This window comes from Anopheles cruzii, chromosome X (genome assembly GCF_943734635.1).
Source record: "Anopheles cruzii chromosome X, idAnoCruzAS_RS32_06, whole genome shotgun sequence".
In the NCBI taxonomy this organism is placed as follows: Eukaryota; Metazoa; Arthropoda; class Insecta; order Diptera; family Culicidae; genus Anopheles; species Anopheles cruzii.
The window spans coordinates 1486868-1510007 of record NC_069143.1 but is presented as its reverse complement, the minus strand read 5'-3'; the positions used below and the strand labels follow the sequence as shown (position 1 = coordinate 1510007).

The following is a 23140-nucleotide window of genomic DNA, read 5'->3' as shown; positions in this document are numbered from 1 at the left end:
GGGACCGCCCAATAATCACCGGGTTGGATGTTATAAAAAGGATTTCGCGTAATCATCTCAAAGCATTTGAGACGAGAGGGATGACAAAAGGTAGGGGGGAGGGTGGAGCTGGCCCTCTGGATAAGAAGAGGGATGAAGAAAAAAATAAATGTACCGCACTCCAGAGCAACACGGATAACACATTACGTGGCCGTGGTCACCAGCCGGCTGTTCCACGTGCGCTGTGGCGGAGGAGTATCCGGAGATTTCTCGGAACTCCCCGGATACTTCTCCGCCGCTCACACTGAGACGGGTTCGTCCGAGCGGCTTACAAATTATCGGATGGAATGGTCATCCTAATGGTTATTTTCTGAATTACGTTCGTTCTAGCTATTTTCGTTCTGAAAATGGTCATCTTTAATTATAGCCATCTTTCATCGATTTAATGCGCTGCGTACTGTTTCGGCGTCGTCGACGGTTTGGCTCCTGTGTGTGTGTGTGTGTGTGTGTTATTGTTATTGTTGTTTGAAGCCAATAATTTCGCCGCTAGGCGGCTATTTGTCAAACCGCCCCTGCCATCTACGGACTGGGAGTAGGGAAAAAGAACGTTTCGCGCTTACCTTTGGCTACGAAGATCTGCGAAGATCCTCTCCATATTGCAAGAGAGAAAGATGGATAGAGAGCGAGCAGGATATAGATGGCGTCATCGATCAGCGTAGCGTTTATCGGCTCCCGGACGGGGGGGTTGATTGCGGCAATCGATTGTTTGAAGCAGTCACGGTCACGTTCACGATCGTTTAGTAGTTATCAACCTTTAGCATTACTAGTACGCAGCCAAGCTGTCACATTCACACAGTTCGTAAGTATAATTTTCTATTGTGCGCGTCGATTGTTTCTGTGCCGTATCCTGCATCTCCACATCCGGCCAAGAAAGCACAAATAAATGACACATATTGACACCCACACACAAACGCACGCACACCAACACAACGCATGTACAGGGACGAATCAGAAGAACGTTGTCGGGGAGTACGAAAATGGCGCTGACTTTGATCGGCCGATGTCCGAGAGTGTTGGGGTTGCGTTGTCAGTCGCTTTTTCACTTCACTCTGCAACTCTTGTTCTATCTCTCTCTCCCTCTCTCTTCGTTTACGGCATCCATCGTGGCTGGATGCGATGGTGTACGATGGTAAGGGTTAGGAGAGCTCCCACAGTCGCCACCGTTGAGCGGCTACGGGCCGGGATCGCGTGGAAGCTGTTCTGCATGGCGCCCGAGTTACCGAACGCAGCCATTCCGCTCATCGATGGCTGCGGCGATGTTTGATCGTTCTGCTCGATATCCACTGCCCGGCCGAAGAGAAATGCAGAGAAACCGGGAGAAAGAGCGTAGGGGAAGAGAGTGAAGAAAAATTCCATTATAGGCCAATGGATATTTTGAAAGAGAAATTGTACGTTCGTATGCATATAACGACCACCATTCAAACCCACCGAGAACGGAGTGCTAAGCTGGAAAGTTGACGAATATTGGCGTCCTTTTACAGGGCTAATCGAAGAACTTGGTAATTACCTCAAACTGCCGCATGTATTCGTGGATCAGAGAACCTAGCTACTAACAACAGTTGCCACTGCACGAAATCAACAAACTCCGAACACTTTCCCCGTTATTAATATGGATCGATACTGCTACCTTGCGGCACTTCCTTTGATCTCTTGTTAGTTTCTGGAAGCTCGCAATCAATTCTTGCATGTTGCAGACCATTTCTTCCATTTTTCGAATCGGGAGCCACGTATCCATGCACTGCATACTTGGAACCCTCGCACTCGCTGGTGGATGGAAAATTTTGACCATTTGTTGTATCCGGCATCACAAAATTTGAAGCATTAGTCAACTTTTTCGGCGGACCCAGCGTGTCCAAGGAGAATAAACGAAATTAGTCTCTCGGGCGAGTTAAGCCTGATGACAAATGGAACTCATTTGTTATTTATTTTATTTACTTTGCGACAGTGAAGGGGAGAGAAAGAGAGAGAAAATGAGAGCGCAAGAGTGCGGTCACGCACCGTCCCAATTAGGGCACGAATGAGACTCAAAACAGTGACCAGCAACAAGTAGATTACCCAGTTTGACCAAAAGTATCAAGTGTAGCGCATTAGTTGATGGATTGATTGTGGAAATTGTCAAAATAGAAGGCGGCTTAGAAGCCATACAGAGCCGCGTACTGGATTTACGAGTCTAGAGGCTAGCACGCACTAAACCTTTAAACTCCCAAGTTGGTTAGCTTTTTGTGCCCACGTAAAACGAGATCATCGCACGGCACCGGGGTCGTCGCCGTGGTTGTTTGCCATTTTGTTGCCACACAAAAAAGTACACGCACACAGGGCGAACCTGATGATAAAACATGGTGACTCTGCGGGAAACCATTTTATGGCCCATGTTACTCCTCAAGCAGCGGCAGCCGCAAATGGAAGGAAACAAAATGAAACGAAGAATAACAACGACAGCGTCTTCGCAGCGTCAAACACAATAGAGATGTCGCCCACTCTCCGCCCCGCACAATTCATCGTTTGTCTGCTTTTTCTGCGTCTGCTTAGCGGCTGCTGGGCTGCTGCTCCGGTGGCGCCGGTTAATGGTGTTCCTGAGCCAATTGTTGTACGTCACTGTGGCGTCACTGTGGTGGAAAGATTTTCGAAATAATGGCTAAGATGTGGCATTGAAAACAAACCGCACCCGGGAAGGGTGAAGGGATGTGAAGGGATTACTTTTCGAAGTTGTGGCGCCACAGTCGGGAGCCGACCGACCGTGGACCGAGCACTTCCAAAGCAGACGCAGCGCAGTTGACCCCGGAAGAAGGACGCACTTGGGTTGGAGCTTATCAGTGAGGAAGTGAAGAAGACGGGCCAGAAATGGTCTGTCAGATACTGATGCACAATTTCAAAAGCCAAATAGCAAAACGTGAGAGTCTTTCAGTCTTTGTCAAACAGTTTTTCAACAACAACTGCCTCGTTTCAGTTGCCCACTTTTGTGGTCTTATGGAACGGAAAGATTATAAAACGTTAATCATAAATTGAGAACATCCCTCTCCTACCAAACAGGAATTGTGTAGGTATGTGAGGAATTTCTTCTTCTGTGGTAACAGCACCGATAGCATTGATAGCAACAGTAACAAGATATTGTTTTTATGAAAATACAGAATTGCTATTTGTTTGTGTAGGTGTTGGTTTTGGCCAAAGCAAGAGAGACTCCCTCCAAACGCTCGCGGTCCAGTGACTTCGTCCACCAACTAGTGATCCCGCCCGCTGTTGCCGCTTACTGTCCCGCCATCTCAAAAAGGGGTCTACCAAAAATCGTCCGGCCTTCTGGACGACCTAAGTAGACTTTGCGCGCTGATTCGTCTTCCGCAATTCTCATAACATGCCAAATCCATCGGAGTCTGGCGAGCCGTATACGCGGCACGACATTAAGGTTGTCGAGCCGAGCGTACAGTTAACTGTTTTAAGCCTAGGCTGAAATACGGAGGAAAAAGTTAAAAATACGCTGAACTCGAGGATGTTACTTTTGCAAATCGAGCGAAAATGTTTGGAACAGACTCACGTATGACTGGTTCAACGGTGTAGTACTGTTTCTTAGGATGTACAACGAATTTTAATAGAGTAGAAGGTAAATCGGCACAGCCACAGAACTTTCCTACGCTTGTTTTGACGCTTCTGACTGTCACTTTTTGGCCCTTTGATCGTTCGTCTCATTTTTCGTACGATTCATTTTTGACCCAGTCGGAATACGTCTGTTTTTTCATTATTGTCCACACGATGTGCCGTACAGCTGTTTGAGGATGTATGACGTACATTTGAAAGATTTCAAACCATCTAAGGCCTGTAAGGAAGCAGTAGACCGAGGGGCTCACTGTGGCTTTACGTTGGTTCGAACCACACTTCGTCACGGTCTCGGATGTTTCGCACTTCATTCGTTCGTGCCTCGTTTTGTGGTGACTTCAGTGCTCGGAATGCGCGCGTTTCCTTGTTTTGCCCTTTCAAGACCTCGTTACACTATCAGCATGCAGCCTGCTAGAAACAAAACTTCTGGTTCTACTCAAGCAGGGCACGGTGTTCGGTTTTTTAGGGGTTGACTACACACACCTCTACAACAGGTACGGGATGAACGTCGAACCGGCCACGGAACACGGCACCGGGCGCAAAGGTTCGGAAAGAACGGAGAGAGAGTGTCGAGAGTCACCTCTCTACTCCCGACCCGACCCAAGCGAGTTCGGAACCTTCAAAGTTACCCCTGTCATCTATATGTTTTGACAGGTTACTGCCGCAGGTTCCTGGGGCCGGTTGTCATAACTGCTCGGAAACAGTTCATCGCGACCGAGATGTATCTCTAGCATTCAGTTGTAGGTACTACCATGTAGGAGTTAGAAGCAACAGACCAAACAATGCTTTCAACAAACTACCCGCGATTCGCGTACGTCGCTTGGTTTCATGTGTTGCGTACACCATGTGTTGTGTTGTTGCAGTGAGCACTTGTTGCTGCACAAAGGTGGCACAAACTGTATGTCGCAAAAATACTAGAACACTTGCGCCGTAGGAGCTGTGTGGTGCGGTTCCAAACTTTCCATTGATGGAACCGGTGCGTGCTACCCAAGACTACCCGGCCGGACGGACGGACGACACCGACTACATGAAAAGTTATTGATATGTGCTACGCCGCTGCCGTTCCAAGTCACAAAAAGTTTTGCACGGGCTGAGGAATCAGGGGACCGGCTAGGTAGCTGCATTCTTGTGCCACTTTTGCTCTCTCGTCTAGCGGAAGGCCTGCGAGTGTTGCGGCCATTCCAACGTGAATTCCATAAAGAAAGGGAAGAAAAAGGCACGATGCCAGACGTACCAAGACGGTGCACGGAATTGTAGAGCTTTCTACAGCTGGAACTGGCTTGCGATCGCATATTCTGCGAACGAAAGTAAACGGACTGGCAGCAGCACGGCACGTAGTTGGCATGTTTGGGTTTCACTTTGTCAGTTCTTGGCATTTGTTCAAAGCAATTTCTCGTCCGTACACGTTCTCTTACTCCGATCTTACACCAGGTTCAATTCGGAACTTCGGAACGGCGGAACGAACGGAAACCATTTCACCTGACCACACGGGCGAATGCTGCATTCTGGTGTCAGAAAATGGATCGACCAATCTCTATGTCGGGGTGTCCAAAGTGTACCAGAGGATTCGCGGATCTGTCCCAATCCCAGGGAGTCAGGTGTTCAATATTACTCCCGTATGCAGGTGCTTCTGTTCAAGGCCAAGGTCTGTACGGTGGCTCGAAGTCTGCGGCCTGTTGCGCTTATGTAGGCCGTAAGCCAGTAAGACGGGAGGCTTTGATACTCACGCTTGATGAGGGACGTCTTGTAGTCGGCGTACTGCTCGCCTGGCTCGACATGGGCTGGAATCGTGGCCAGGCAGGTGATCTCTATCCGGCCCAGGTTGTTCGTCAGCGCCTCGGTGATGCGAAGCGATAGCTGGCTGTAGCTCGCCGACACCCGGTGACTCTTGCGGTTTTCGCCGTCGATCACGTGCCGCCTGTACTTGTGCTCGTAAGAGTTACTACAAGAGAGAAAGAGAAAATATTTATAGAGAGAGAGAGAGATAGGAAAGGGAGAAAAAATACGTGAGAAGAGAGAAAGATACGACATGAGTGTTTGCCTCCACAACTCTCTCCACTACGTCAAACGCTTGTGCTGGGGCCATTAATTAAACCTTCTGCCAGGCTGCAGCACAGGGATTTCAATAAAATGGGGAAAAAAGCTCGCTACCTCCGTATGTGGTGATGATATAATTACACGCCGAGTGTGACAATGTTCGACACCATGTTCGAAGCGGTTTGCTCGGTTTGCAGCGACGCGTGGGTTGCATTACTCGTGTTACAAGTATGCTGGGTCCGGTGTGTGTTGGCATGGCTGCCGGTGCCTTCTTAGGGGTTTTTGTGCTTGGTGGCAATTACGGCGCCATTCGAGTACCTATGGTGTTCAATGTAGTAAAAACGGTGAGCAGAAACACAACGCACGGACACTCCAAGGGGTTCATTACAGGCGTCTACCGAAAGGCGACTGAATTTAAACCGATCCGAATTGTACCGAATTTACACATTTTTGTTTCTAAAATACCGGAAACACATACCCGGAGGTTGACAAATTGAATACCGTCAGTAAGTCAGTAACCATGTGCATGTCCGAGTTTGTTTCCAACGTTTATCAGTATAAAATACCGAAGCTAAGAGAATAGTTGACGTATTTTGTAGAAGGTGAAATCTTCGGTAAGACGTCCATAATTTCGGAGCGTCGTTTATAGAGATCGCTTTCTTGTGTTCAATACGATATTGACACGTACAACGGTAGTGGACCACATCGGGTACAAACTTGAAAAAAACACCTGAACTCCTGCCATTGTCATGACCACCGACCGGATTCCCTACACACCTCAGGGGGCCAATTATCAATGTGAGCAACGTTCCCTCGGACGCGGCTAAGATGGTTTCAACAGTTTTGGACCAAGTCCATATCTCAGATGCGCTCGTGAGTACATGAGGTTCTGTATAACCTCCGCTTCGAACCCCTGTTACAAGATGTCTTCCGACTGGTCTCTTCGCTGCTAGCACTCTAGCGCGAATCTTCTCCGTTAGGTAGTTGTTATGTATTTCTAGCCTGTGACACTATAGCTGTGTGGAGCTTGAGACGACTTCGAATTAGCACGTCACCCTATGCACAACTTCCTTGAGTGCCGATCGATGGATGGTGCCACCATGAATTTGTCCCCAATAGGTCGAAACGACTTCCAAATTTGCAGTATGTCCCCGCGCCGGTGTTGGTAGGACTGCTAATCGCACCGCCGTGGATTGAACATGTTCTCGTCTATCTGCAGCCCGAGATTGTCCGCAGCCTGCTCAATTTCTATGTAAGGCTTAGCGGTACATTGGAGAGCCTTCGACCTACAAATTTTCTACGTCATCGTCATAGGCTCGGCTTCAAGTACTGCCGCAATCCATCTGTGGTAGCGAAGAGATTGAAGAACTTTCCTCGCCCTGGTGACGCTTTTTATGGTGATTCTCACAAGTCTGGCAACTGGTCATGGTCTCACACAGTTCTCTCACTCTTCGCTAATGAACCATATGATCATCAATCGCCGTGAAATTTATTCTTTAAGCCCTAATCCATCGCTCGACTCGCTACGACTGCGCGTGGTCTAATCATAATAGGAGAGCATAAAACCATTGCCAGAAAAATATGCAGAAAAGCGAGTAGAAAAGTGAGAACTGAGAGAGACCGTAGTTGTTGCGTTCCGAAGCGGCAACTGGCAAGCTGGTGCGGAGTGCAGGGTCCGCTGTCGTCCCACTACCTAGCGCAAGGACGCGGAAAACAGGACCCGTACACCTGGGCTGACGCTATTTCTGGACGCAGTTTGATTTCGCGGGCCGCGCGTGTGCGTGCCGCCTGTTACGGCTTACTAGATGATGATTTGGTTTTTAAATTTATGTTGTTAATAATTAATAGCTTATTTCGTGTGCCACTCCGTCCGTTGGTTCAGCTTGTTGTTTTGGGCCGCGGATTCCCGGTTGGGCCAGCAGCAGGCCAGGTGGCAGCAGAACGGGGCAGAGCGAGAGACATAAAAAATTCAAATCATGTGCGAACAGGCGCTGTGTTTCACACACACAACGGAACACACGAAGTGAAACGGAACAACGTGAACAGAGTAAAAGACTCATGAAATGGCAGCGAATAGAGCGAAAACATTTAACTCACGTAGCACTCGAAACAAACAAACTCACTGAATTATGTGCGTAGAGTGTAGCACGGTGTAGGGTGGATGGTGGAGAAGATAAAGTGGAGAATCCCAGACCCAGCATGACAGACTTTTCCCCATCAATCTACCGGGCCTGGTGGGCGACTTTGTCTTAAATTGGCATCTCGATAAGTTATAGCTTCAGGCACCGGCGCCCTACCGACCTCGAAGGTCCTGCTCCCGAAGGGTCGGGAGCAGCTGACCGATGATGGCAACAACGAGGACGTCGGACCCATTAGCGCAGTCCACTAATTCGCTTCGATCTCGGTCTTAGCAGGAACCGGCCAGTAACTACAGGTCCGCGTTGCTCGCAGTGTAGTAAATTGTAAACAATTTTCTGCCTACCAACAAGCGGCACTACGTCGACGTGGATTAATAAGACTTGCTTGACATCAGCGAGGTACGCCAAGCCGTAGACCTCGTCGTGTAGGTCCTCGAGGTCCTCGAGGTAGAGTTGCCTCGGTGCCGTGCTATGGAAAACGCGCCGTTGATCCCATTGACTGGTGCTGGCGGTGTTACTAGCTACTACCCCCACCGTACCCCCAATACAACCCCGCCCGCCCCAGCCTCTTACCGGTGCTTCCGGTAGCCGTTGTCGTAGTGTTGCTGCTGCTGCTGCTGCTGCTTATTGTCGTAGTACTGGTGATAGTAGTCGTTCCGTTGCCAGGTCTTCTTGTCGTGCTCCTCCACGAGAATATCAGGACTGCCCCCGACCCCGCCGAGCACGGGCCCGCTACCGAGTGCCCCGAGACCCGCCATCCCCCCCAAGCTTCCGTACGCTGGGCCACCGAACGCCCCGTTGATTAGGCCGATCGTGCTGCCGCCGCTGCGCTCCCGGCCCGGATGGTGCATCTTGATGCCGTAGTTGTAGCCACCGTCGTAGCTGTAGCCCACGTTCGGCTGAATCTCGAACACCCCGCCAGTGTAGCTTCCACCCCCGTTGCCACCGCCCAGCCCCATTGAGCTCGTCGATTTCGGCAGCAGCTCATTCTCTACGGCTAAAGAGAGAGAGAGAAAGAGAGAGAGAGAGAGAGAGAGAGAGAGAGAGAGAGAGAGAGAGAGAAAGAGAGATAAGGGATAAAAAATACTGCTCCTGAGCACACCTGCCGATATAACGATGTCAATAACAAGACGCTAGGTGGCGAACTGAAAATAAAGAAAAAATCTGCCGGAAACACATCGAGTACGGTTATTCCGACACAAGGTTGCTAACACATGGGCCGAAAAGTCCCGAGATTAACATTAATTTGCCTGAAAATAGGCCCCAGTTGCAGCGATAACCTCTTCGTTCGAGCGAAGTTTCTTCCAGGTGAGCTTCTTGCGAGGAAATCTTGCGAATACGGTGGATGTGGGTGCAATTCGAAGTTCAATCCAAGAAGTTTTAGTATGTACGGGCTGGGCCGTAGTTATTAGTTTTACCATTGTTGTGACGGATTTGTGATGCGTTGTCTTGATGAAACAGAGTTTTGTCTTTGCCTTATGCGGTCATTGCTTTGCAGTTTCGGCCTTCAAATGCTCCAATAACGCTATATTGAAATTCACTTTTGATGGTGTTTCCTTTCTCGAGATAGTCGATAAATATTACACCATCTCAAAAAACGGAGGCCATAACCTTTCCAGCCGGTTGTTGTACTTACGGGCGCTTCGGAAGAGGTTCACCAGTTGCTCTACGCTCAAATGAGGATCGTTTCGATTCTGGAGTGAAGTGATGGATCTATGTTTCATCCATTGTGCCATATCGATGCAAAAATTCCAGTCTGTTACTTTTAAACATGGCCAAACACTGCTCAGAATCATCAACACGTGCTTGTTTTTGGTCAGCAGTGAGCAACCGAGACACCCGCTTTCAACAGAGCTTTCTCACAGTCAAATTTTCATGTAATTTAAAGCCACAGGTTTTTTTGATACAATGTTAGCGAAGTGACGCAATTTCACTTTTCGATCAGACCAAACGATTTTATGGATGTTTCCGCCTCATTCGGGCGTCCACTACGTTCTGCATCATCGGTGTCTCCACGACCACGTTTGAAGACGGCAAATCACCGTTTTATTGTTGTTTCTGATGGAGCCGGCGTCCTTACAACACTTTTCAAGCGTCTTAGTTCGCTTGAACGGTGCTTTTCCCCATCAAGAAGCAGTGTAAAATAAAAAACAAAATTGTGTTCACTCTTAGCTGAATAACAACTTGGGAGATGCATTTTTTGTAGCTTTCCTTTGAAGGTTAGTACCTATGCTGAAAAAGCAATAGTTACAATAAACCCGGAACACCACCAGCATGTTAGGCTCGAGACTTTTCAGCCCATGTTTTATTTTTATCTCTTAACAACGAACCGAGCTGTATCGAGCGAGACGGAGTGTTATGAAAAAAAAAAACAACAACACGATGACTATCTATCCATGCATAACGACACGATTTCCGTGACGAGAAACGTGAACCGTTGCCCATTACACGGTGGGCGGTTAACGCGGGACCAAACTCGACCTACCGGACCGTGCGCTCATCTGCGCGCATTTACCTTTTCCAGTGGACTTCAGCTTTTATTTATAGTACCTCCGGTAGCAAGGTACCACACCGTGTAATACGTTTCACGGTGCCGCGTTTGTTAGCTCACCGGCTCACCTCTGCACGACACTACTTGCCACTACTTCGGTGGCCATTGTTACTTCCGGTCCGCGGCACGGTCGAGTCGCGGCGTTGAGCTACAGGCGGTAGCGTGCAGTAGTGCATTTATTTACATCTCATTTACCACGCACAGCGCTCGTCGTCGGCGCCGCCACTGCCGACGCTCATTATGGTCCTCTCGGTCGGGTCAAGTTCACGTGCACCAGGACAAACAGCAGATGGAGCAGTGTAATCCACTCCACGCAACAAGTCCCCGGAACCACGGAACCACGGAACCACGTCTTCGTTGGGCTTTCTTTAATGATGGCCCACGAAGCAAGTGCACACGCGAAACAAAACTTGTCACCGTGCCTCACCAGTAGCAGTAGGCGTAGGACTAGCCCCACCCCCCCCCACCGGGGACCGGGAAGAACTAGTTTGCAGCCAGTGGATTGCGTCATCCACCAAAAAGGGCGATGAAGGGCGATACCGGCTCCCGCTGTCCATCAACCGACTTTGGCCGGCTATTGGTAATCGTCGAAACAACAAGGAAACGAATGAAAACCAACAACAACAGAACAGAGGAAGAAAGGACCAACGACTTGGTGCGTGGTGACTTGTGGTGCGCCCAGCCTGAAATCAGCCGGAGCCTCGGCCCTATTTAGCGTCAATTGTTTGTACGCCGTCGTCCACCTAGCTTCCTAGCCCGTTTGGCCTACCTTTGGTTCGCTGTTTGAGCTCCTTCAGGCTGCCGCTGACGGACGGGCTGCCACCGGAGCCGACGAGCTTCCCGTGGTGTAGCACGGCGGACGACGGTTGGCTGAGCTTCGAGCGGTGGCTATTCTTCGACGTGTGGTGTAACGGCCGGATATGGACATCCTCCACCTTTGGGCGTCCGGTGGTGTCGTCGTCGTCGTCGTCGTCGTCGTGGTTGGCGTCCGAGAAAAGAAAACAGATAGAACAGAGGTCGTGGAGCGCTACTGGCGACCCATCCACACACCCACCCACAGGAGTGTGCGCTAGGAGTGGCGCTAGTAGGTGGTGTGATTGTGCGATTGGCGTCGTTACCTGTTTGCCGTTAATTAGCCAGGTTATGTGTGGCTGCGGTCGAGCTCGCGACGTGGTGCAATTAGCGATGAGGGTGTCGCCATAATAGAGCTGCTTCTTCGCGAACTCGATCGTCGGTGGCCCTTTCTGTGGCACTGTGGAGCGGGTCAGAGAGAAGAGAAAATGTGATCTATGTCAGTGGAGGCTGTTCAACTCCGACGCTCCGGCTAGGCGGGTAGAATGCTTACGCATTACGTGCAGCATTTCGTCGTTGGACGCCTTGGTAAAGATGGGGGTGTCGGTCGAGACCTCGCAGTAGTACGAACCGGACGCATCGTAGTCCACGTTCTTGAGGGTCAGCGTCGACGGAGTCACCTTTTTCCACTGTCAGGAAGAGCGAGAGCGAGACAGCAACAGAAAGAAAGAGAGAGAGAGAGAGTAAGATAGAGCCCAATAGGAGATAATTATCGGAGTACGCGGTGGGCGCGCCATAAATAGCGCGGCGAATGGTTTATGATCCGGAAGCGTTCCACGGGGACTCTTCCACCAGGGGAACACTAGGTGGTGGGCGGGTGGGTAGGCGTTCTCTTTCCGGAACGTGAGAATCAATTTGGGCGAGGTGCCGCGGGGCACTCCGCGGTCGTGCGAGCTAATGTTCCGTTTAGGGGTGTTCCGTCCGGTTTAGGACCCATGGTCCATGGACCCATTACTGACCGAACCAATGTCCAACGCCCAAGAGTAGTGGCTCTCCAAAGAAGGAATGCCCATAATGAGCTTCCGCCAATGACACCGTGGACGGGACGGCATGGACTCCACCCGTTTATGGCCCCAAGCGTGGCCCCAACATTCATTATCTGGCCCCAGGGCACCGTGTCTAAAGAGTGCTTCAGCGCGGGAATGGCATCCGGTGGGTCGCATCGCGGGTTATGATTTGTCGTGGCGCCCCCGTGGCATTTGGATGCTTTGGATCCATAAAATACGACCAGACGACCTATAGGAGTACTGTTTTCTTTGGAACTTTACTAAAAACTTGGAACTTTTTTTTTTGTGGTGGTCCATCTAGTGTTTGGATTTCGAAGATGAGGGCGCAAAATATCGATTGTGGCTGTGTTGGAGCCAAACGTCGTCCAAGATTTCAGCTTCTTTTTCGCCGAAGAACTGATTACACATTTCTCGGTAGCTTACACCATCGACGGTTACGGCCTATTGTAACCTCACGTAACTAGTTAATGTAACTTTCGGTAGGTAGATATTGGGACTTTATTGTAGCTACTAACACAGCACGTAAGCACGGCTAGTAAGCACGCTTGCTTCTGATCGACTGCTTCGACACCTGGCTCTCACGGCTGACAGCTCGGCTGTCAGCTCACAGTAGCTCACAGTTGACAGCTGTAATGGCTCCGTTGCCAATGATCCACGACCAAAATCCACACCAAAGAGTGACTTGCTTTGTGTGCAAAGTCTTCGCTTACACGACTTGGGGGGTTTTCCGACAATTCTTTTCAGAAAATTTGACAATTCTGTTTATTAACATAACGACCGAGGTAGGAATGAGTATAAACGAAATGAGCTTTTCAAATGACGTACGGTTTGAGTTGAAGACTCACCACTTTGGAAACAAGTTTTTAATATGTCAAAGTTTTTACTACATGTTTACAATTTCCTGAATGAAGTTTGACGTTTTAAAAGCCAAGTAATCGGTAGCTTAAAATCTAAACACTAGATGGATCACCTAGATGGATCTTCCCCAAACACTAGATGGATCATGGATGTATGTATTTATACAAGGAACTACAGACAACTACAAACAACTTACGTCAATTTCTGCGCCCGGTATGCTGTAGTTCCGGTACGGTGGACTTCGCCCCTTGATGTACTCGAAGATCTTGCTCTCCTCTTTCAGGAACGTTACCTAACGTTACAAACGCGAAAAGCGAGCACAGGCATTAGGTGACCGGTAGAAGAACCAGAAGCGGCACGGACAAGGGCTCAACGACGGCGGCGGCGGTGTGAAGAAACAAGATTGCGTACATGTGAGTTCCCTGTGTCGCCAGTTCAGCGGGAGGGCATCGGCATCCATCCACCCGCTATCACCCATCCAATTAGTGGCCCCTCCTTGGGTGATTGGGGTGGTTCCGTGTATTGCCGCCGGCGGCTGTTGCGGATTGTGGAAGACAAGCCGCCGCCGCCACAGAGTTGTTGGCCCCGTCCGTTGACTCGCATCCTCTCCCACGCAGTTCCTACGCACCACGCACGGCTTACCTTGTAAAGGATGTCGGGCAAGACATCATTTTCGCAGTACAACGCCACGGCGCTGCCCCGCTCGACGTACTTCTTCACCACCAGCTGCACGTTGACGGTGGACTGTCCATCTGTGTGGCGCGAGATGGCGATGATAAAAACGACAGGTAAGACAATGACAGTTTGATAAAAAACGTCGGCCAAGCAACGGGAAACATATAATGTTTTTGGTGACTGTGCGTGTTTGGGTATACCCACATCCAACAGAAGAGGCAGCATGATGTGTATCTTGTGTGGGTGGATGTGTGTTTGTGTGCCGTTGACAGGAGATCGTCAGGATAATAGAATGGCATTGAATCGACGTGGCAATACCAAGAATACCGATACACTGTGTGGCCCTTCATGCTGGCCTTCACCCTGACCTGGAATTTGTTGGTGGAGCTTATTTGATTCCCCCCAAAAACACCCGGGTCCTAAACGATGAAAGTCTTTCCAAAAGTCATGAAGATGACGAACTGCAGAAGCAAGCTGAAGCAGCCTGTACTTCGTCGCGGCTGGCACCAAGATCCCGGACATCAAGTGATTCTCTGCCGGGCAAGGGCTCCGAACAGCAGGGCACAGAAACACAAAAAATACACACCCCCACACACAGCCCGACTTCGGACAACAGGATGATACAATGCTGCAGGCTACTCATTTACATATATATGTATAATTCATTTATCGGCAGCTGCGTACGTCCGTTGGAGATGATGGCCCGGGCGTAGGACGTATCACACAATCGAAGAAGAATGTTTGTTGTATGCTGTGAAGACATAGCGCCCGCAGCGTCTCCAGGACCCCAGGGGAATGCGCAATGACATCGTTGCTGCTTCATACTACTGTGACCAAAAACAGACGGGAAACAGTTTTCAACAAAAACTACGATTTGCGTGTCGTTTGCGTCCGTTTGCCATAATTCTGTGAGTCAGACTTTTGACCATGAGACTTTTGGCTATTCACTAAACTCAAGAGATCGATCCTAGGGTTCCTTTTACCAGTTAGTAATAGAGTTGGGAGTAGCTGAAACGAAGATTGTGTTGACGACTAGACTACTGACTACGGAAATGAACTTTTCGGACCGTTTCGAAAATGGAGTATAAAAGTAGACATAGATGTACTGGCATAGAGTGTGGATTATTTTAATGGAGAATTTGAGAGTGATGAATTCTCGATTTGTTTTACGCCACATAGTATATACACAGAACCTGACCACTCCTCCGGTTGACCAACCTTCGATCAGCAGACCTTAGACATTGCAGCCATGAAGTCCGGACAGTACAATTCCTGGACTTCTGAGCAAGCCACCTGGGTGATTCTGCACTCGTGCCCCAGCAAGGGGCAGGCGAATCGGGAACGCTTAATACGAATTGGAGATTGGACCAGATAACGTGTGTGGTAGTCTCCGAGAGTCCTGGCAAATTTGATATAGTTTCTTCCTCTTTCCTTCCCGTACGTACACTTGCCCACCCAGCCAGTGATATCGATGGTTCTCTTGACCATGTGACTCTGGAGCCAGCCCGGTCTGGAAGAAGAAGAAGAAGGCTCAGTTCATCCAGCTTCTACACGGAGAGCGCACGAAGATCTGCCAGAAGATGCCAATTCCTGGTCCCGGTTGCTTCCCGGGGCCGTGGTCGTGATCTCGACAACATATTGATTTCTTATGCCCCGGAGTTGGAGGTCGAAATGGAATGGGCTGGTATGGAGATGGGATGGGTACTCAGCGAGATCGGTTATCGATTATGAATTACCCCAAGCTAGCACCTCGTCCCCCATTCCATGTCTACGAACCACTGCCTATCAACGGAAGCGGAAGTGGTTCGCAGAGAGAGAGAGCGAGAGAGCGAGAGAGCTAGAGATACAGTCGGTGGTATGGAAGCAGGGCAAGTAACCGCGATTTCCGAAACGCGTTAAATACCATGCCTCTAGCGGGACGCACGGGAATCCATCCTTCAGGGCTTCTGCCCCATCTGTCGTCGATGGGGCAATCGAGTACGTGAGGCGGCAAACGACATGGCCCCACATGCACACGCGGCTGAGCCTGAGGCTATGGTTAGGTTGCGGCGGAACTCTACTCCCGACCGGACGTCGTCGGGCCACTTCTTCCGTGGGGGTCGGGGAACGGTGCAGCGCTCCAACTAACGGAAGCGGTATCGGGGATATTTTGAGCGGCTCATATGCCGAACTTTCTGGCGTAGCAAATTAGCCCAACACACCGGACTCATTACCGGAGCGGAACGATGCCCGAGTTGGGCGTCAAATGTCAAAAGTCAGAGCGTGTAAAGCAACACGCGTGAAGTGAGCACACGATTGGGTCCGGGAGAGCCACAGTTTTTCATGCCCATCCCATGCGCCATGCGATGATGTCAGATCGATAGCTCGATCCGGCTTCGAGCGGCGTCACTCTGTTTACCTTGTTTACCATTAATCGGTTTTGACGTTTCGGTTCCGACGTCCGTCCCGCGCTTCCGAAGGTCCGAAATTTAATTAACTGCCGCGCCCGAGGTGGGAGGCCAGGTTTATTGGGGAGCCGCCTTATTGTCAGTGTGTGGGTGTGTGTTCATTGATTAGTCGCTAACGCTCGTCGTGGTCACGCAGCTGGCCTGGGTGCGATTCCCTAGACCGGCGTACAGTAAGCAACGAATTGAGACTAACTCTGTGCCTCTGTTGTTGTAGGCCAAGATCTTGGCAGTTGTAATTGTCGGATAAAAAGAAGAATCACCCAAGGAAGAAGTGTGTGTGTGTGTGTGTGTGTGTGTAAAAGTAGGTAACCCCTTCCGCTCTCTGAGCCTGAGCGGAGTGCATCGATAATGTTATAATCAATGAATAATGAAATGAATAATTCCATGTCGCGGATACCGAGCCGTGAAGGTGGCCCGTGGAGAGGGTTCGTGTTCCCACATATTTACATCCTACCTCCGCCACCTTCCTCTACCACCACATATCCTGTGCCTTGCGACAACCCTTGTTTTGGGCGCCAGGCAGCCGCCAGGAGGCCGCAGCGTGAAGCGAAACTTGATTATTTTCGGTGGCCATTCGCCATCGCCGATGGTAGCTTCCTCTAATGGGAAACTTTATCGACCCCCCTCAACACCCCACATGCGTCGCGTGCAACCTTGTCACCCCACCCAAAAAACCCCCACCCGTTAGCGGTGGTGTCGTCGTCGCGGTTGTTACTGGTGGGCCGCGTGTGGCCCTCACGTCACCACGGCGGATAACGACTGCTGGGAAGGTGTCAGAACCGGGGGGTTGATCCCATTCGCTGCCGCACTCTGGCCGTGCTAACCTTCCGCTGCTGCTGGGGTCCTGACGGTGGAAGATGCTGCCAGTTGGCTATGCCATAAAAAATGTGTTGATGAGGAAAGCGCAAACTATAGGACACGGCCACCAGCAGAACGGACGTCATAGCCCACGACGACGAGGACGACGGCGCTGTCTCAGACCAAGGCGCGTGTGGAGAGCGCCTAAGCTGCCAGTTATTGCTGTTCTTTTATTATTTGAGATTTTCTTCGTTTAGCTGGCGGGGATTTTCAGGCGGCCGGAATGGCAACAAGAGATGGGGTGGGGGGGTGGGGGTGTGAGCCGAAGAAAAAAATGCGACACACACAGGCGCACACGTGGGCTCGCAGATACAGAGCGCAGACCGCGCAGAGTATGGCACAGGACATCAGGAAGTAGCGGCCCATGTCCGCTCCGCTTTTTCGCTCCACAGTTTCGCCCATCTGTATGCGTTCCGTCATGTTTTATTCCAGTTCTATAGTTGTTGTTGGCCGCCCATTCCATCACCGTTCACCGTACCGTTCGTGTTGAAATCGGAGCACGGAAGACGGAACACGGTGTCGAGCTTAAGGCAATCAATATGCATCGAGCGGGAACGTAACCGCTGCCACCACCACCACCGCCAAGGATTCATGAGCGGGCGGAAAAGCTGAAATGGGCCGCCCCTTCCCCCATGCTGTACTCCCCAACCTGCTACACGAGGGGCCGCGTGTCACGATTTTGCCATTTTCTTTCACGCTCCACGCTCCATACCGATGCGCGATTCTGGTTCGCCCATTCCCGGCCCCCGCTCCCCCGCTAAGCACTATTACCCCAGGTTCCCGCCCTCTCCCCGCACGAACGCAATTTCCTACCCCAGGACCCCGGGCCATTTTCTTTCGGCGCAGGAAGATGGCGCGAAAGACGGCTTGCCGACCGACCCAACATTGCATTGTTTCCGGCACAGGAGGCCCATCCCACCCCCCCGGCCCTGTTGCTTGTTTTCCTTTTCATTCGCCCCTTTTATTTTTTGTCTATTCGTCGAGTCGTTCAAATGCGCGCTGAGGCGCCTTACTTTTTTGCTTCGTTTGCTTTTAGGCCTGGGCCCGGATTTACAGCGGCCCAGGATCCACGGCAGGCTCGAGGCTGCCAGACTGCCTGTAGCTAATTTTCGATTTTCCGGTTTCGAACCAACGTTTTATAGCCCTCCACCCCGCCCGCTTTTCTCTTCAATTTTTGCTTGCGCTCGAGATGATCCGCTCAAAAAAAAAAGGATCATCACATAGGGTAGGCCTTTGCCGGGAGTGGCTTTAGGCTTTCGCGGGACGGGGAGTCGATGCAATTATTAGAGGGGGGGGCGAGCGGGTGGCTAGGGGGACTCGGGGGGAAAATGTGAACCAGACGTCGCCGTCGTCCTTTTGGGCGCTCCTCCGATGGTGGCACATTTTCCCATTGCGGGTTGCGGGTTTCTTGTTCTTCCCGTTTCTCGCGCATGGTCCCCCTAATGATGGTCCTTCCCTTGCCCAAGCTGTCCTGTTTGGGGGCTTTTTTTGTACACTATCCAACGTGCCTCCAAAGGAACAAAAAGTGTACATTACACAGCAAGCAAGACACCTATTAAGCTCCATTAGTTATTCATAAACCGGGCGACGGCCACCGGAAGTAGCTGGGCATCCAAAAAAAGGCCGGAGAAATTAAAAATAATACAATCGCTGATGGGAGCCCTGTGAACGAACGCAGCCTGTTGCCGGCGGATGACAATTTCCCCCGGGCCGATGGACGTCACCGATAAACTGTAACACTGTGTGTGTGTGTGTGCCTTCAGTTCTGACCGCCATCGGGACAGCAAAGGTCACCGCTCACAGCACACGAAACAGGACGAAAGTGCTTCTCCCAGGCTGCTGCAAGCTGCCTGGAAGCGCTTGGAAAGTAACATTTAATGAACGTCCATCGCCCGTCCGCCCAGGACTTTGCCGTAGCCGTTCTGCGTGGGTGCCGAGATCCTTCACCCTCGTGGTGTGTAGACGTGTGTCCGTTCGTCCGACTGACTGAGGTCGAACCGGCCTTCATTGTGGTTTTACATTCGGGGCCAGTCACGTAATGGCGATGCTGCTCCATGAGCCTCACTCTGCCTCGGCCCCCGCCCCTCGGCCCCCGCCACCACGATTTATGGCAACTTGGATCGCCGACCGATGGCTCGTCCCGTCAATGGGAGCACAGGAGCTACTGAGACAGAGACTGGTACGTGGTGGGGAGGGGAAACAGCTGCTGCCAGCTGCCACTAGAGCACCTCCGACCTGAGCGACCAGGTTTGGTCCTGGGAGGTGGAGAGAGAATCGGATAAGGCTAATTACACATACGGCATCTCGGGGTCCAGCGGTCCTCAGGCAAATCCAGTTGGTCCAGTCAATTATTAGTTACTCATTCCACCCCACCTCCCCTACCAGCAGCAAATTGTCCGAGCTGTCACTAATGAACGGTGTCCTGCTTCCGCCCTGCTTTCTGGTCCATCCGCCGAGAGCGTTCAAAGTTTTGGCAACCAGTCAACCGCCAGACGTCACACTCTGCCCAACCTGGGTCGGTACCTTCCGAAATTGGGTTCCGAAGCCATCAACGGCAACAACGGTTGCTGCCAACTGCCGGCCGAAAGTTGGAGAAATGGCAAAGTTTATCCTGGCACCCGCCCTCCCCCTTTGCCGCCTCCTTTACTCGAGCTCCACTTTACACCGTCACCATTCGAACAGATTAAGCTTGTTACACCAGGGAGCCGGCACCAGGGTTTCCGCCCAACGGTACGCATCGTGTGTTCCGCGGTTTCCGCTCCGCTCGACCGACAGAAGGTCGCATGCTGCGAGAGCCTTTTTGGGCCCAGCTCGAAGATAGCCTCCCCCCCGGGGGGCAAACCGAAGCTCCCGGGCTGCCTTCGTGCCCTGATGTCAGGAAAAATTTACAGCTCAGCGATGTCTTCTGTAACTTGTGTTAAGCGCATCCATCACAGCGCTCGGCATTAACACCGCAGGACCTCAGCGCAACGACCCCCGATCAAATAGCCTCCAGTGTACCCACATTCGTGGCTGGTTCTCTTGTATCAGATAAGCCGGAAGACAATCCAACCCGAAGGACACGTCGACACGTATAGACTCCTTCGCAAGTGCCAAGGAAAAGTGTCAGTGTATTGCCGCGATTTATGCGGGCCGAGGCCAAACCGATCCGCTCCCAATGCTCATGCGTTAACGGTGCTCCCAGTACGAGTGCATTCCGGAGGCACCTGAGCGTCTAAAGCAGCTGATGAAGGTCGTCCACGTTGTCTAGCGCGGTGCCGTAAGCTGCAAAGAGGGTCGCAGACATGGCGAAGTTTGCTAGCCAGAGAATCTCTAGGTATAGAAAAGGGCCGCACCGAGACCCTCCATCCCGAGAGTTGCGATGTCTTCGTTCTACGGTTTGAGGGCGTGTCAACACTGCTTCACGGGCTGCTTCGAATAGCTGTGGTGGATACGGTTCTGGGGTTTTTGGTAAAACAGTGAACTATGTAAAACCTTTTCGCTCAGTTTCGAGCAACCCGCCAAGAGGTTCTGGGGTTCTAGTTCCATTACAGTAAGTAAGTTCCTTTACTTTCAAAGTAGCGTCGCGCAACGTCGCTGTGCAGTCGAAGTTCGACCATCGTGACAGCGTCACGTTTCGTTAGCCCATGAATTAAACATTGCACCAAATATCACTTGAAGCCACTTTCATAATCGATAATGGCCGCTGAGACCGAATGACTAATGACCGAAGAGAATGTAGGTCTTGAGAACTTGAAATTCGGACTGTTAAAAAGATGGCTCTAGCTGTCAATTTGGACGTCCTAGTTTTGCTGTTTTGGCAACATTATCTTGTTTTGACAACAGGTAAATGAGTTCAGGTCGAAAAACAAACTGCTAGAGAATACATCAAATGCTTGTCGGGGCTTGTTTTTGGAATTTCGTAGTGCGGTTTAAAAAAAATAAAAATGGCAGTTTTGACTTAACAAGCCAAGAGCGTCGGAGGACTCCAAAGCAAGGACTTTCTGATGGTACCAGAAAGGTGTGGTGTAACACAAGCTCCTAATACCTGGTGAAACCGTTAATTCAGATCGCTACTGACAACAAATGATCAATTTGAACCATGCATTGATCGTAAAACGACCAAAGCGTCGTTTCTTCTTGTCCGAAATGGAGGCGCCAGGTGCTCCATGACCTGGCGCCTCCATCACAGGCAAAACTGGTTCAGGATAGAATCAAATCAATTAGCTGGGAGATGCTTTCCCCCCACTCGGTTTATTTCACTGAGCAGCACTTCGTTTCCTACGAGGAAGTCGAAATTGGATGACTTATTGGTTTGCTTCAAAAGACGACGAATTCTTTCGTCTGGGAATCCACGATTTAGCAGAGAGATAGGATAAATGTAAATCTAGCGATGGCACACACTTTGAGTAAAATAGAATTTTTCATTTCAATGTTATAAACAATTGCAATTTTTGAAACCAGCCCGAATATCAAGTTTTAGACCTAAAGTAAACGCAATAACTCATTTCAAAACCGAGCCTCAGAAGGCTGCATTGCATCGCGCATTGTGGTAAAACTTAAGGTCGTCTTAAGCCTGCATTATATACGGGCCTGCGGCCGTGTTGCAGTAATTGTGTTGATGGGTAACAGCATCGGTTAGGACGCCCGGTTCACGCCAAAGCGCGATCGATAGAAGTGTTCTATCTATTCAGGTTCTAAATCTCCTCCTCACACTGGCCACTCTGTTCCCGCAATAAAAAAAACAAAAAAGTTCGGTCCTAGGTGGAGCCCTCGGTGGCGCCGTGTAAGTACCGTGTTCCGATAAATCGATCACATCGGCAATTTCGTGTTCGGTGGGTGGGAGGGGTTGGTGAGCCACCCACCCACGGCTGGGGCCAGGCAGCCACACTCACGCCCCGGTGACAGGCGCCCTGATTCCACCTCTTTGTGCGGAATTCATTGACCGGGTGCGTTTTTTGAAATGGGTCAATCGATCCAGACCCGGCCCCAGCCTGCTGTGGTCAACACGCCGTGTGTGCTGCAAATTCCGCACCGCAGAGCGAGAGAGAACGAGAAATAGAAGAGCATATAGAGGCAGAGAGAGAGAGAGAGAGGTAGCGAGAGAGATAGAAAAATCAATTATGTTCCCCTCTATGCTCTACGCATGTGTTTGATGGTTTTGGCGGGAGGAAACCACTGAGCATGGAGCTTGGAGCGAAAAGAGCCAGTTGAAACGCAGCAACAGCAGTAGCAGAGCGATCCGCAATTGTGGAACCTGGTTGTCCTGGCGAATGGCGGACGACGAATCAGTCTGCAGTCAGCTTCTTCGGTCGACCAGGACGACAGATGGAACCTGGTAAGCACCGTTTGAGATGATGCGACTGCGAAGAGTCGGCCTAGGAATTTGCGTTCGGCCGCCACCCGGTGGAAGAAGTCTCTGTTTCAAGTCAGTCACAGCTCGGCTCGGTTGTAGTTGTCGGAAAAATTGGGTAAGGTAAGTAAGATAGATTTGGAGACACGAAAGAGAACTGGAGGAAATAGGGAATGTCCGGAGCATTGCACATTGCAAATTCTTCATTTCGGCCATTTGCGACATCTCGGAACCTAGGCATCCATCCAGGATATTCCCTGATCCAGATATTTACATTACGGTTGACATGTGTTGTGAAGTCCGTTCCTCGTCAATCTCTGTCCAGCTCTGTAACTCTCTGTTCGGACGGCCCCGATCTGAGTGATGTTTTTGGAGAGACCTTGAGAGAGCGTGTGTGCCCCCCCCCCGGGAGCTAAGGGCTAGCGCGTTGACCACCCACCAATCCTCGATCCCCACCAGGAGCAACAACGGCAACAGCAGCTCCTAGTCGTTATTGCTAATAACGTTATTGCTAATAACGAGGGCAGTGCAACAGCATACGCTTCTAGCGTAGGGAAACTCCCACATCCAACTCCCCCGACCAGTTGCTCCGAAAACCACAAACTCTTCGGTATCGGACGTGTGGGTGGGGTCGTCGTCGTCGTCGTCACAGCATTTAATTTTCATTACTTGCTGTGCCGTGGCAGCAGAGTTGGTTGGCGATTGCGTTGGCAGGGATGCCTAGCAGGGATACGTGGTACCTACACGATCCTGCGCGA

At 50.8% G+C, this 23140-nt stretch overlaps 1 protein-coding gene across 1 annotated transcript in view; it reads right to left on the bottom strand.

Annotated features, from left to right (window-relative positions):
- Nucleotides 1-1128: 1128 nt before the first annotated feature.
- The window catches only part of LOC128275379 (uncharacterized), an 80660-nt gene continuing 58648 nt past the window's right edge, over nucleotides 1129-23140 (bottom strand). The window contains exons 2-9 of the mRNA XM_053013899.1: nucleotides 13713-13925; nucleotides 13267-13362; nucleotides 11699-11834; nucleotides 11472-11605; nucleotides 11123-11288; nucleotides 8376-8799; nucleotides 5355-5569; nucleotides 1129-1322 (exon numbers count right to left, since the gene is read on the bottom strand). Coding sequence (XP_052869859.1) covers nucleotides 1129-1322; nucleotides 5355-5569; nucleotides 8376-8799; nucleotides 11123-11288; nucleotides 11472-11605; nucleotides 11699-11834; nucleotides 13267-13362; nucleotides 13713-13925 — 1578 coding nt within the window. The remainder of the gene's footprint in view (nucleotides 1323-5354; nucleotides 5570-8375; nucleotides 8800-11122; nucleotides 11289-11471; nucleotides 11606-11698; nucleotides 11835-13266; nucleotides 13363-13712; nucleotides 13926-23140) is intronic.